Source organism: Marmota marmota, unplaced genomic scaffold (genome assembly GCF_001458135.2).
Source record: "Marmota marmota marmota unplaced genomic scaffold, marMar, whole genome shotgun sequence".
Lineage (NCBI taxonomy): Eukaryota > Metazoa > Chordata > Mammalia > Rodentia > Sciuridae > Marmota > Marmota marmota.
Genome location: NW_026000305.1, coordinates 6,132,866 through 6,149,052, shown reverse-complemented (window position 1 = coordinate 6,149,052; position 16,187 = coordinate 6,132,866). Strand labels below are relative to the sequence as shown.

Below are 16,187 nucleotides of genomic sequence, written 5' to 3'. Positions count from 1 at the left end.
TCACCACCATGTCCCAATCTTAAATAAGAAAAAAAAAGCCATTAAAATTATTCGATAGGATTGAATATGAAAATTGAGATAGTAAATGTCTTTTTTGGATCTTGGATCAAAAAATGAGTGCAAAGATGGAGTGAAATTAGATAATGAGCAAAATTCAGAAGTAGTTCAAAGAACATATGTTTCCACATATACACAATCCCAAGGAGTAGGGTTCTCTGGTGCACACCTGTAATCCTAGCTACTTGGGAGGCTTATGTAGGGGGATTGCAAGCCTAAGGCCAGGCTAGCCAATTTAGTGAGACCCTATCTCAAATAAAACAATTATTCAGCCATAAAGAAAACTAAAACTATATATTTTCAGGAAAATGGATGAAAATCAAAACATTATGTTAAGCAATATAAGTCAAAATCAAGGGGTTGTATGTTTCCTCTCATATGTGGAAGTTAGAAGAGGAAAAAAGAAGACAGGTACAGGGATCTCATGAAAATCAAAGAGAGATCAGTAGAGTACACGAACAAGGAGGAAGAAGAAAAGGGAGAGGGGAAATGGAAATGATATTGGCCAAAATTATATTACAAAATTGTGTGCATGTACAAATATGTAACAATTCCCATCATTATGTACAATTATAATGCACCAAAAATATATGGGAGAGGCTGGGGTTGTAGCTCAGTGGTAGAGCTCTTGCCTAGCATGTGTGAGACACTGGGTTCATCCTCAGCCCCGCATATAAATAAAATAGTTCTATCAGCAACTCAAAAATATATATATTTTTTAAATATGGAAAAAGGATTGAGAATGTAGCTTAGAGGTATAGTGCTTACATTATATGCATATGGCCCAGGGTTCTATCCCCAGCACCAGAGGCAGGGATGGAGGTTGGGAAATGATCCCACAAGTCTGGAGGGATGATGCATGTCTATTATCCTATCTAGAAACTGGGATAGGAGGATCCAAAATTCTAGGCCAGCCTGATCAACTTAAGACACTGTCTCAAAAAATAGAAAGGTATGCTGGGGTTGTAGCTCAGTGGTATAGAGTGTTTGCCTAGCATGTATGAGACACTGCATTCAATCCTTAGCACTACATAAAAAAATAAAGAAAGAAAACAAAGGTATTGTGTCCATCTATAACTAAATTTTTTTTAAATGTAAAAATGGCTGGGAATGTGGCTTAGTGGTAGAATACCTGTCTTTCATGCAGGAACCCTTGGGTTCAATTATCAGTACAAAACAACAAACAAAAACAAAACTGTAAATTAAACCCAGAGATGAAGTCAGGAACTTTGGCGTATTCACTGAGAAGTGTATTTGAAACATATTTTCTCTCAGATGAAAAATGATGTTCTAGGTTTTTCCCTTGAAATGGAGCATAGTATGAACAGAATTAACTGATCCACTTTGTATCACACACTGTAAAGCATACTTGTGTTGTTTATCAGCAGAATTATTCCTCACTATAACAGTAAATTCTCTATACTTTTCTTGGATGTTTACTCTTGTGCAAGCATGTGTTAAAACACACTTTTAAGAGGGTGATTACTTTTTCTACTTTCAACCTAGAATCTTTAAAACTATAGTCTCTACCATCTCCCACTAGTAAGTAACATGAAGACTCATACCACAAAGTCATCTTATATTAAATTATTTAAGCAAGAAACAAAGGGAAGTATGATTTTTAGGATGCACATGCAGGACTTACCAGTCTGTTTCATAGAAATTGGAAAAGAGGAAAATAGAACCAAATACCTATTAATAGGTATAAAAGCTAAGACTAAAAACCTGAAGGAATCGAGACTATTCTATTTAATGACCATATAGAATTAGGAAAATTATTTGATATTACTGAAACTCATTTTTTCAATCTGAACATAGGAGTTGACTAATAATGGTAGTGTCATTCTGGTAAATGAAACTATGATTGAGATATGAACTTTGTGAACTGCCCACCTCTTTAGATGATTACAGTTATTGGCAAATAGAAAGTACTCAGTAAATGTTGAATAAAGAACACACAAATGAGTATGGGAAGAAACACTCTAGTCTTCTTTTAACCATTTCTTATCACTAATATAGAACTTAGACTATAATCTGAAGTAAAAATCTTCAATGAAGGAGATCACCATACAAATCAAGAAAAAGAATTCAACTCATTTCAGACTTGTGATGATTTCTACTTTTATAATTATAATCAAAGTAATAAAAGATTAGTATTTTTAGTGTGGAAAACTTGTGGTAATTTAACAGTCTTAAATTTGTGAAGCAATTGGAAAGCAAAAACATACCTACCATAAGTTTGAACTATTGTTTTGTCTTAGTAACTACTTTTCTTTACCATGAGAACTACAAACCACATTTAAAATACAAATGGCCAACCTCCAAAATGGAAAGAATTTGGTAATTTAGTGACTATGGGAATGTCAGGGGCATATTTTCTGATCTACAGGGCTAGACTAGAAACGATATATATTTTTATACATGAGATTGGCTTAATTTATAAATTAAAATTTAACCTAAGGAAAGAATTCAGAACTAACTACTTCATTATTAATATTTTAGATGAACAATACCCAAGGGTAAGAAAACATTCCCCTAAAAATCAGTCATTATGCAATCTGGGATGGAAGTTTCATTTTAACATGATATTCTAAGCTTTTGTAAAAGGCTAAAAGGAAAAAGAAACACTGTAAGATAGTTTTACTACCTTAAATTATTTCACAGATTAGACAAAATTGCTAATATAAATAAACCTGCTACTATACAACTTTTAATTAGAATTGCAATAAGATAAAAGTCAACCACAAAACAGTCCCAAGAACAAATAAACCTCACCAACTAATATGAATAACCTAAATTAAGCAATTTGACATGTTTTTATTTCTTAATATATTTACTACAAAGCTTATCAAATTAAAAAAAAAATGTAAGGACACTGAGAAGACAAGTTAGCAGTTCAAAATTTACAAATGAATAAAGGATAAGAAAGTTTTAAAAGTTTCCAATATCAAATTAAATATTAATCTGTTAATAATCATTGCTTAAATATCTATTAGATATTTGTAATCTGAAGGTGAGAAGCAAGTTTATTAAAGTAATTGCCAGAGCTGGCAAAGGAAAAGCTATTAGAGTTACAAAGAAGTGCAAGAAAAAGAAACATTTTTCTCCAAAACTTCAGGAAAAAAATTAACACCATAAAAACTTCATTTTACTTAATATTATATTTGGTCTATCAGCATTATGCAGCATTAAAAATAACTGAGAAAGAAAATTAAGTATATGGGCTTAAAATATACCTTAAAGTCTCATTTTAAAAAATCAAATAGCAGGCTTAATATATTAGCATCAATTTATTTCATGCATGTTTGGAATGTATTTTTTAAATAGATGCAAATAATTGAGTGAAAGGGAAAAGAGCACTTTTTTCTTGAACTTCTCAACTAGGAAAAAATGGATCTTCTGAATACTGCTTTTGTCATAAAAATACCTTTAACTTTTCTACTTAAAAAATCTAAAGGTTAAGAAAACATGAAAGCCTGTGAACAAAGAGTTTTTAATGTAAATTATACATCTTAAAAGAGGGGCTACCTTTAGCCAACCAAGCAACTAAACAAAATACCAATTTATTCCCACCTTAATCTCTAAATATTGTGAAAAATCTGGCTAGTGTGATAGCCATTGGATCTGATACCATAAGATAAAGGTGATAATTTTATAAATACCTTATTTATTGAATCTAAGCACACAATAGAATAGGATAAAAGATACAGTCCAGTCTTTAGGCAGCTTATCTTGAACCTGGTAGAATTCTTGACTTTGGGAGAAACAGTGTTCATAATGTATAAATTCAGACTTTGGATGAATGTTCCTGTTAGGGCACTCAGATCCTGAGCATGTCTCACCTGACTTCTGTTCCTACTGCACTTACATGTAATTAAAGCACCATTTGCAATATAGTTAAGCTTTGTAGGAAATTTGACCATAAAAAATGCCAGGGATTCATAGCTCAACTGTTAAAATTTATAAACATATAAACCATAAATATGTTAGAAATCTATTCACTTCAAAAAGTTCTATTAAACAAAATTGACTAGAGATTTGCAGGCTGTTACTTAAGGCACCAGGCAGCCCACATTTAAAGTGTATCACATATATTACCTTAAAGTCACCAAAAGTATATTTGCTATGATTAAGGGAAAAATCTTTTCTTGTATAGAAATCACCCCAGTTTTTTAGATAAAAAAACATAATAATAAAATATTCTATGACAAAGAAACAAGAAAGGAAAGACTGAAGAGTTACATGTTATAATCTCTAAAGCAGGATAATAGAAAGGTAACTCCATATTTCTTTCTTCTTGTTAATTTATCTCTGGTACATGAGTTAAGGCATAAAGCAGCAAGAGTGCAATTGATTCCAAACAACTTGGAATTTTATTGTAAACATCCCATAAAGAATGGCAACAAATTAATCGATTTTTGTCTTTGAAGGTAATTGCTTAATAATGACTGACAACTGCCAAACAAAACATCTTTTATAAACCAAGCCAGTTTAGTTTACCTTGTTTTCTTTAAACTAAATTTTAGTTTAATGGACATTTTGCCCATATACAATATCACATTGACTATTAACTGAATGATTTTCCATCTTTAAATTTATGGATACTAAGAACAAACAAAGTACAGTTTTGTTAATACTGTGTAAAGGATTACAAAAGACAAGAATGATAAGTTACAGGACAAAGAAATAAATTACTGATTGCCATCACCACAGTATTATTTAAAGAATTAACATTTGTAGTACTGCCTAATATGTATTTGGTGACATACGTAAAAACACATTTCCCAACTGGGTTTCTAAATAATTTGTATATGATTTTAAGCCAATTAACAATGGCAATTTCTATATGTTATCAATAATTTTAGCTTTCTAGAAAATACTTATCATGCTTCTCTATGTCAAAGTATCAAATAATAGATTCAGTTAAAGATGGTAAAATAACAAATGGGCATACACATAAAAAAACCCCACCTTATTTCTAAACTGCAAGGCCGTTCTACTGTACTTCTCCCATCAATCAAAAAATTTCCAGTCTTGCTGGAATATGCTAATTTAGGTGCAGTCTTTATTGCAGATAAGTAAGTGTGGATAAAAGCAATCAGGAGAGGAAAGACAAAAAAGGAAATAATTAAGGATAAGGCTATATAGGAAATAAATATCAAGAAACCTGAGTGCTATTAATATTCCACAAAATACAGCACCATGAAAAAAATTTAACTTTATATTGGATTACCAAAACTTGGTAAATTTGATAATCAAAACTTGGTAAAGAAATTGCTAAAATATAAAAAACATGAAAATATTTTCACATCGATTTTCAAAACAGGCCTTAAATCTCAGAATATTCTATTTTTAGTAAAGCGTTAGCCTCATGTACCACAAAAATGTTGGGGATGGGGCTAGAATTTTTAAAAATATGGACTTTAAACAGCAAAAGTCCCAACTCTTCACCCAGAACTATTCATTTTTTAACTCAAAAGGTTATACTTATTTAAGACTGGACATCATAGTATACTAAATATTACACATTAATTCTCCTTTTTGTGAATGAGAGTATTCCAAATTTGAAGACAAGTACCAGTTGGCAAATGTGCATAAAATGATTCCAAAGATGTAAAAGTGAATAATTGTTTATCATTTCCACAATCATACAAATTTTGAAAAATGCTCAAAAAGTGTTATCAAAAAGTTAGAAGTGGCATTCACATCTTTCTCTTTCACTCTATTATTGTCTGATGACAATCTATAGAATTAAAACAAAAGTAACAAAAGTTAAGTCACTCAAAATTTCTTCAAAATACTGGAAGGCTGAGTTAGATATCCAAGCACACAGTTGTGCAGAATTTATTTATGAATTTTAATCAGTTTCTTTGCCTCTAGGTTAAACAAAGTGCTGTATGGAATAATTTTAGAACAAGCTTGATCTCTGGGGAGGGAAAGAAAAATAAAACAAAAGAGCAAATAAAATGAAAAGAACAGAGGGGATGCAAGTACATGACAAAACCTGTGTTGATAATCTAGAAAGCATAATGGAATAGATATCAAGCAATAAATGCTCAGGCTAAGAGACACAGAGGCAAAGAACTGATAGACAATGTCCTCCATCATAAAATATTCTCTCTTTTTTAATGTCTGAGATAAGGTATATCAAATTGGGGAAAAAACCCTACAACATACAAGCATACACACACACACACACATATACAAAAACAAATTTAGTCATTAGGCTAGAAGGTTAGTTAATGTTTTGGAGAACATCCTATTGCTGGATGAGATAAAACATAGCAAGCCATAGAAGAAACATATGATTCAGTTTTTATAAATATATACACATGCTAAGCTCTTAATGCTGGGAATTTAAAAATTGTTATCGTTCATGAGAAATATTATAGCTTACTGTCTATTCATAGCTAGCATAGGATTAGGTTTATACATGTGTATGTTTTCATGGACCTAACTGTAACAGTGATTTTTCTTAGCAAATTCTTAGTTCATTTCCTACTTGCTTTGCTATGTCTAAACCCAGATCTTATTTAGATTTAAAGGGCCCCTAGAAATTAAAAATAATAAAATTATCAATGTGGTACAAATTATGACACATTCACAAGAGGTGATATTACAAAAAAGCAAAGTATAAATGGGAAGAAAAGTCCAGATAAAAAAGTAAAAATAATATCTCCCAAACTTTTATTTTTATACTTATCAAAATAATTTGCATGCAAACAGAAAATTATCTGTTTTTTTTATAATAAATGATAACTATACTCACCTAACATACCCTGGTGACTAACTCTTTAAATCCTAATAACTGAAATCAACATTACAGCAAAAATGCTGTTCACTAGTATTTTCACAGTATTTCACTACATATAAAATAAGCTTAAAAATGTTTTCAGCCTTATTATTCTAATTACCTAAACCTAGAAAATCTTGACATTTGGGGAATAAATGTGGCATTTTTATTATTCAAAATAAATTATAAATAAAGCTCCAGATAGCTAAGATCACACAAATGGCAATTCTTCTACATTTCAAGAGGTCAGCTCTTCATAGAAGAATGTCAACAACAACAAAAAATTCACACTAAAATGATACACATGATACACATTTGGGTATATCCAGGAATTTAAGCAACTATGTTATTTTGATAAGGGTAGGCCAAAGTATTATTGATTCCAGGAAAACACAGGCACAGTTGAGTCTAAATGCCCAAGAGATGAATAACTGAAGTAGTACATTAAGAAAAAATCAAACGTAGAGTTTCAAATAGGAACATTTTGAATCTATACTATGGTTTAAAATGGCAGCTGAGTTATAACCAGAGTAGTTTTGGTTTAGTGGAAAAAAAGGCTACAACAAAAAATATCAGCTTGGTCTATTGTCTAGTAACAGAAGTTAGTGCCATTAACAATTCACAACAATACTTTCTTAAAGCCCAAACATCATTTCTACTGCAAGTGAAAATTGCTTAAAGATGTTAGTCCAAGAATAATTCCCACCCCCAACCCTACCAAAAAAGCAAAGTTATGTGTGTACTCCTTCCTCTGTACTTAAGGATTTTCAGATGCATGAAATGATTGAAATCATGAGACAAACATATGAGCTTAAGAAATATCCTAGGATAGATAGCTAGGTATACATTAAGAAGTCTGTTTTATCACACATTTTGATTTAAATGCAACAAGTTTGCTGTTACAAAAACAAAGATCAATATTATCCCTCTCACTTCAAAATTTAAGTATCTAACAAATTAGCAACTCTGCATTCTCAAATTTGAGGAGTAAAATTGATCTTGGGACTCAAGCTCACTTATGGAACCATGTGCACTCTACTGCTATAAACAAGACCATAAGGGTTTTAATGATTTTTTCCATCTATAAAATAATGTTTCAAAATATCAGTGTGCAGTGCAATGAGGTTCATTTCTGAAAAAACTAGACCAGAAGAACCCTTTGGAATGACAAGATCAGAATCTACTGATTCAAAGTATTAGCTAGCCCTAACATTCCAACTCAAACTAGGTGCTTTGTTACATTTTAAGTTTCAAATGAAAATCAGTAATGCACAGCTGTTAAATAGAAAGTGGTAGCAGAGATATATAAGCAGTAGCCCAAGTCTATTTATACAAATGTGTTCTAAGAAAGCCTAAGGTAAAGCATACGATACTTAGGAAAGTTTGTTAATTACAACTATTCATTTGAGAGCCAATATAATAATTGACAACCTCTCAGCTTATAAGTTATGAGTGTTCATTCCTACCAAGCTTGTTCTACTTCTCCTTAGTCATGAGTAACAGCATCTATTTTCCTTAATGTTTCCAGTAGTTGTAGTTTATAGAGGTAGCTGAGCTACTATTCAAAGAAGTTATTCTTTGTGGATGAGGATCTTTGAAATGTTTAAGTTATTCTTTAAGCTACACAAATTCTATTAATGCAATAAAATATAATAGGAAAAAGAAAATGGATGCAAGAAAATTTTGCATTTGGCACCTTGTCTAGATTGATACCTCAAGTATTCTCTTTTAATAAAGTTAATGCACACATCAGGACACACCACAAAGATTTGCTACATATTTACAAGGCACCAACCCTTTCTCACCATTAATGTGAATTAAGCAAATCAATGAAAAGCATATCAAGATTCCCCCCACCCCCAAAAAACTGTAGTATAAATATATACTTCAGTTCACTACAATTAATGAAAGTTTGGCCTGGGAAGAGTAAAATAATCCAGATCGTTCTTACAATATAGAAACTGTAAACATTTAATAGCTGCCTTTAGGATTGGTGTATTGTGCAAAAGTTATTATTACTGGGTATAGGAATCAAAATGGCAAAAACAAACTATATAAAACTCTGTAAGAAGGTGCTATACTTCTGTGATACAAAAGCAAAAGAGGGATAATTCCATTGAGATAAAAATGTCATGCTACTCTTAAGAAGCAGAATGCTCCTTTAATGTAGTAAATCTGTAGTGTGCCTATGTGGTGTGTGTATATGGGGTGTATGTGTGTGTGTGTGTGTTTGCGTGTATGTGTATATGTGTGTGTCTGTCTATGTGTGTGTGTGGGCAGAATTTCTTTTAATTTAAGGCCTAATGAGTAAGGCTTGTTTGAACAAATGAAGTGTGGAGATCAAAAGTCTTGAAACAAATATATACTGGCATAATGGAAAAGCACCAATGTGAAAGGAAGCAGAAGTCCCCACACAACTTGCTTTGTAGATTTCCTGGTAAATTCCCTGCAGTAGAAGGCCATTGAATTTTTAAAATTATTCTAAATTTATTAACTGTTAATAATTCCATCCCATGAGATGGCTAACCCTGGCTTTTTCTGTCATTTTACGCACTCTGCCTGATCTGGATGTACCAAGATTCAGAGGATCCTCAGTGGACACAAAATTGTCATTATCAGAATCATCATTGTATAAAACAGTCCTCCTGCCTTGGTTTCTTGTTTTGATTCGAGGCAGTCTACTGAAACGTCCCGAAAACATGGTATCAAACTCATCATCCGCAATACGTGCTCGCTTGGCTCTAGTGGCTCCTCTAGAGGCACCTCTTCCTCCTCTCCCTCTTCCTCTTCCCCTAGTGCCACCACCCCCTCTGCCTCGACCCCCTCGTCCCCTGCCTCCTCTTCCCCTGCCTCCTCTACTCCATCTACCCCATCTTCCCCATCTTCCTCTTCCTCCTGTGCCTCTCATCTTCCAGTTTCTTTTTCCATTGGCATGTTGTTTTCTGAGTTTTCTTTTAGGTCTAGTTTGTATGAATTTGCTATAGTCATGATCTCCATCTACGTAATCTTGATCTGTTCTGGAAGTTGATTCAGAGTCAGAATCAGAACCACAGGTACTTTCTGAACTTAAACTGGATCCTAACTCTCCACTCTCTGAGGAGGATAGATGTGATTTCTCTTTTGTTTCTTTTTTGTCTTTCTCTTCTCCTCCCATGCTTTCATCTTCTTCTGATGCACTAAGTAGTTTTCTCTTGATTCCTGTTCGGGGCTCTCTGCCATCACCATTTGTAAGAGGTCCATCAAGGGAGTGATCTAAATCAAAATGATTTTTGAAAGTTAAGCTTTGACATTGATAAGATGATTACTTAAGACTCAAAAGTAAAATAAACAGACTATCAAAATATTTACTGACTGAAGATAGTTGTGGCAAAATCATGGAAGGTGGTAAAATAAGAACTTAAATTTGTTTGAAATGGAAGATAGTGAAATTTTGATTTTTGTCTGACTGCTTTTTCGGGGTGGGTATTAGAATATGGAGATAGACTGAAGGGTGGTGATATACCTAGGCAGAAATTTTAATAGGCTGACCTTTAGGACTAATTATGTAAGAACATGTATGAGAAGAGTTTCATTAATTTGTTCAACTATGTGCCACAGACACTGCTTGGATCTTGAATTATGGTAATGAATGAGACAAAGTCCTTATTCTTGTAATTTATGTTTTACTGGGGACAGGTTAACAGATAATGACGTAAATGAATAAGTAGTACAATTTCAATTAGTGATATATGCTATAAAAAAAAGGAAAGAGTTTAATAATAGTGTGAGAGTGTTATTTTAGACAAGGAAGACCTCTCTGAAGTGGTGGGATTTTTTTTTTTTTCAAATGGTAGGGATCAAACCCAGGGCCTCAAGCATGCTAGGAAAGCACTATAAAGTACCCCCAGGCTCCTGAGAAAGGACTTTAAGAAAGAACTGAATGAACTGTGATCTGATGAAAAAATATTCAAGTAGAAGAAATAGAAAGAAAACCAGGATAATCAGAATGGAACAGAAAAATGGGATGGTCGATGACTGACACAGGAGGGATTTACACTAGAGTAAAATATTTGATTTAAATTGACTGCCATGGTTGTTTTATTGAGAACAGGTTATAGAGGGGACAAGATTGGGATTCCATTTCAGTAGTCTGGATAATATATAATGAGGGAGGCACCAATAGAAGTGATAAAACAGATCAACTTTAGAATATTTCCTTCTAGGAGACACCAAAGTAAACTTTTGATTTTTTAAAGGTTGAACTACTGGGACTTGCTGAGGGACTAGATATCAAGTGCTAAAACGCAGAAAAAATGCTAACTCCTTGGTTTTATAGCCTGAGCAACTGTGTAAATGGTGGATATATTTTGCTAAGTTGTAATACTATGGTGGAACAAGTTTGAGCAGGGTGCTATAAAAATCAGGCTTCCAGTTATGGATGGTAAAGGAGTTCCAAGAAAAGATAATGAAGAAAAAAACAGATTGGAGATTATGCAAATGTAGAAAACATGCTTACCTGTGTAAGGCCCTGGGTTCAATTTTCAATACCCTCAAAAGGAAAATAAAATTTACAAAGTAGGTAGATATATCAGTTGGAGCTTATGAGAAAGGATGGATCTGAAGACAAAATTTTGGTAATTTTCAATAGATATTTAGGGTCATGGCAACTGGAAGAGCTTACTGAAAGAGCAAGTATAGAGAAAATGGCCAAGGATGGCAATGTGGGATGTTTTACTTAAAGGTAAAGAAGAACCAGCAAAGGTAATTGAGAAGAAACAGACAATGAGGTTAGAAGAAAACAGAAGAGTACACTAAAAGGAAGAAAGACTTGGGTTGTATAATGTATACAATGATAAGTTTAATCTAGTAATTTAGTTGTTATGGACTAAATAATGCCCCCATCAAAATTCTATGTTGAGGCCCAGACCCCTAATGAGACTGCATATAGAAATTGGGGCCTTTAAGGAAGTAGGTAGTTAATAAAGGTTAAATAAAGTCATAAGGATGTCACCAGTAGGACTGGTGTTATTATAGGTGGAGGAGTAAACTCAGAAACCACCCCCTTTCTCCATAAAGGATCATATAAGGACACAATGAGAAGGTGGCCAATTATTAGCCAGCAAAAAAGCCCTCATCAGACACTAACCCTTATCCATTTTGATTCCTTGGACTGAGAGCCTCTAGAATTGTGAGACAATAAATGTCTGTTGTTTAAGTTACCCAATATATGGAACATACTCATCACAGCAAAAGTGACTAATATATTTGGCTAGAGACCAAGATAATAGCAACAGATAACAGATAAGAACATTAGTGGGGGGTGTCATTGTAGCTCAGTAGTGGAGTGCTCACCTAGCATGTGTAAGATACTGGGTTCAATCTTCAGCACCATATAAAAATAAATTTTAAAAAATAAAGGTATTGTGTCTATCTGCAACTAAATTTTTTTAAAAAGGAGCATTAGAATTCACCAAACTTGATTACTGGCTGAATATAAGGAGTAAATGGAGAGTCAAATGCATTATGAAGACTGGGGATGTATCTTGGTAGTACAATGCTTGTCTAAATGAATGAAGGCCCTGGGTTGAATCACCAGTACCACAAAAACAAAAGAAAACTGTGAGATAAGTTGAATGACTAGGAAGAAGGTGGTACCATTAACTCAAATAATAAGCACACAAAAAGAAGTGAACTTGAGATGAAAAGATGTTAAGCACTGAAGAATTTTTTTTAGGGAGCAACTAGAAATGAAACCAGTTAGAATAAAGAGATGTTTGATCTGGGCATATGTACTTGGAGAGTCACTGGCATTAAGGTAACTGTTATAGTCTTTAGATTCTTTTCTTTGGAGAGGACAAAAATAAACTAAATCCAGGGGCAAACTGCAAACAGAAAATAGGGCCAAAGAGAAGAAAGTAAATACAGGTGAAGCAGAGATACAAGAATATCAGAAGAGTATAGAAACCTGGAAGTAGAGTTCATAGAGGAGGTAGTCAACTGTATGCAATGATACAAAGATAAACAATATAAAGACTAAGAAAAGGACACTGGTTGACCCTTGAATAATACTGGGGATTTTGAGGAGAACAGATTCTGGAAAGTGGTTAGAACAGAAGCTAAATTACAAAACTAAAGGAATATGTAGATGGAAAGAAAATAGAGGAAAGAAATATAGGCTATTCTTTCTAAAAACATATCAGTGATAGAAAGGGCAAAATGGGAGAAGGCAGTAGCATGAGTTTTCAAAGAGTAGCAAGATCAGAGAATAGCCGGGAATGGTGGTGCACACCTGTAATCCCAGCAGTTTAGGAGGATAAAACAGGAGGATCCCAAGTTCAAAGCCAGCCTCAGCAACATGGTGAGACCCTGACTCAAAATAAAAATTAAAAGGGCTGGGGATGTGGTTTGGTGGTTAAGTACCCCTGGGTTCAATCCCCAGTTTAAAAAAAAAATCAGAGGAGAGAGTAAAGATATGGATAGGGAAAAACAAAGGCACATTAATTTCAAGTAATAGGGTATTTTGATATTTTTTTCTCATTAATATAAATTATATCTCTAGACTCTATTTTTAAGTTACATGGTGCTTATAACAATGTATAGTTGATTTCAATTAAAATGTGCATAAAATTAAATCCATATTCCAATAAAAGCATTTGTAAAAACATACTAAATATTCTCACAAACTTCAAATAGTTGAAAATACTAGAACTGTCTTTGAATATGTTTAGGGATCATAACATATAGAACTAAGTATAATAAGAAAATTTTGGTAATGATAACCTTCAAGTATTTATAATAATCTATGTCCCTGACAAGGACTAAGATGGATGCACATGGTAATGAATTAGGTCAATGATTTCTTTGTCAACACTGAAATTTTTTTTTCAAATAAAAAGTTATATGGAAGATCATTATAGGAAATAATAAAATGGCTTAGTTCATCTGGTTAAATGTGTAAGACTTTTCAGGGAATTTCTGAAGTACCTCTATGTATCCCCAGGGCATAATCTGAAAATCAATAACAGTGATATAGCAGGCACCTAGGGAAGAAAATATCTGAGCTATATAACTAGATAACCATAGGAAGGCAGGAGAATTGGATACTGACTGAAAGGAGGATCATTTCTCAATTTAGGCCAACTTTTGTTTTACTGGAATAGTCCATAAAAATGTGAGAAATATTTCAAGATGACTTTACAAACTTTTCCCTTCTTATTAATATGGTTTACTAATGAAAAATCCTAAATGTGTTTAAGTGTATGGTTCTTCTATGTTTGGGGAAAGAATTCCTCATTTAGTGATTTTCTTCCTATTTATTTTAAAAGACTAAAACATAGCCAGGCATGGTGGCACATTCCTGTACTACAAGTGGCTCTGGAGACTGAAGCACGAGGATTCTGATTTCAAAGCCAGCCTCAACAATTCCACATAGTGAGACCCTGTCTCAAAATAAATGATAATAATAATAATAATAATAATAATAATAATAAAAGGGCTGGGGATGTGCCTCGGTGTTAAAGTGCCCCTGAGTTCCATCCCTGGTACCAAAACCAAAAATGACTAAAACATGATGGGCACAGTGGCACACACCTATAATATTAGCTACCTGGGAGTCTGTGGCAGGGGGAATCAAGTTTGAAGCCAGCATTAGTGAGACTCTATCTACAAATTTTAGGCCAGCCTAGGCAATGTAACAAGACCCCATCTCAAAATAAAATAAAGGGTTGGAAATATGGTTGGCTAACAAGCATGAGGCTCTGGTTTCAATCCCTGGTACCATAAAAACAACTATGAGGACATACTAGATTTTACTACTCTAGCACATGAGCTTTCAAATGATTCATCTTCCATCATAGGAGAATGAAGAAATGAATGTCCTGTTCCATATTTTTTTCCTACCTTGTTTCACTGGCAAAACTCTATTTCGAAATGATTTGGCTTTTCCTGGATCATGGCTATTTCCATTTCGGCTATATCCACTGAAGCTCGATGAAGAAAATGGCCCATCTAGTTCATCATCAAGCAGATATGATGAAAATCCTTCAGCAGCATCTGAAACTTTCATTTTAAACAACTTGTTAGGTTGACATAATTTCATGTTTTCAGGAAAGTTAAATAGGCTGCTTTTATAACTATGTATCTGCTATTTTACTTTAAAATAAATATTATAAGTTACTATAAGAAGGAAGTATGTATATTTTCAGGAAAATTATCATTCTGTTAAGCACAAAATATCAGATAAATCTTCTCCAAGGAAACCATCTCCAACAATATTGAATGAATGTTCTGAAATAGTATAGATAGTAAAAATCATATAGTCACAGAATTCCCAAACTAAGAGCCATTAAAATGTATCTGTCTAACAAATCAAATTATGTGGCCTATATCCAGGGCCACACTGCTAAGCAAATAGAACTAGAACTAAAACACATTTTTCTAAATCCAAAATTATTCCTCTTTTCATTAAAAGCTATGCTACCTCTTCCATATCCTTAATATCCATAATTAATTTATATACAGAACACTAAAGCAAAAAAAACATATTTACCAGGAGATGAGAAAGGAGAACTAGTCCTGGCATAAGTCACTGAGGTATTCTGGTCATTTTTAGGTTGCAACTTCATTTGTTTCTGTTTCCCTTTTGGACTATAAATAAAAATATGTGATGAAGAACATTTTTTTCTGTTAATAACAAATAATGATAGACAGTATGCTATAAAATGCTTAAGTTGACTAAAGAGGAAATACCCCCAAATTCAAGCTTTGAATTGATTCAAATTTGTAATTTGACAAATTTAAGCTTTGTTTAATAATTTTTCTTAAAGAATTTGGTACAGTAAAATCCACATAAACAATGCTTTGGTTACTAAATCCATCTTACCCAGACACAAGAGTTCTGGGAAAAATGACCACTTAGGATTTCCTCAAACTATTTATAAACTTTGAGAAATGAGGTATACATACAAAATGCTCTGAAACCAGAAAATGAATGCTGCATCAGTATAATATACCTAGGAGCTCTGGTACTAGATAAGGAACTGCTGCTGCTTCTTAGACGTTTTCTGTACCGTGGCCTTCTCCTCTTCTGACTCTGGATTGCTGACTTATATTCAGAGATGATAGTTTTAATATGATTTTCAAATAAGGCAGATAATCGAAGTGTCATACTATAGATCTGAAAAGGCAGAAATTTTACCAATTACTTTAATTATGTAAAAAAATGGTACAAATATGGCTGGACCAATATCAGCATAATCATTTCAAACAAATATACACTTTATTTATTTACTTGAGAAACTCTTCCTGAAGAATAAAAACAAGACATATTTTCACAATAAAATTAATGAATATTTTGAAA

The 16,187-nt window shown here is 33.0% G+C and overlaps 1 protein-coding gene across 1 annotated transcript in view; it reads right to left on the bottom strand.

Moving 5' to 3' along the window:
- Nucleotides 1-3,332: 3,332 nt before the first annotated feature.
- Nucleotides 3,333-16,187, bottom strand: part of Brwd3 (bromodomain and WD repeat domain containing 3) — a 124,831-nt gene continuing 111,976 nt past the window's right edge. Inside the window, exons 32-35 of the mRNA XM_048797288.1 lie at nucleotides 15,841-16,004; nucleotides 15,378-15,475; nucleotides 14,729-14,887; nucleotides 3,333-10,102 (exon numbers count right to left, since the gene is read on the bottom strand). Of these exons, the coding sequence (XP_048653245.1) occupies nucleotides 9,348-10,102; nucleotides 14,729-14,887; nucleotides 15,378-15,475; nucleotides 15,841-16,004 (1,176 nt within the window). The 3' untranslated portion in view covers nucleotides 3,333-9,347. The remainder of the gene's footprint in view (nucleotides 10,103-14,728; nucleotides 14,888-15,377; nucleotides 15,476-15,840; nucleotides 16,005-16,187) is intronic.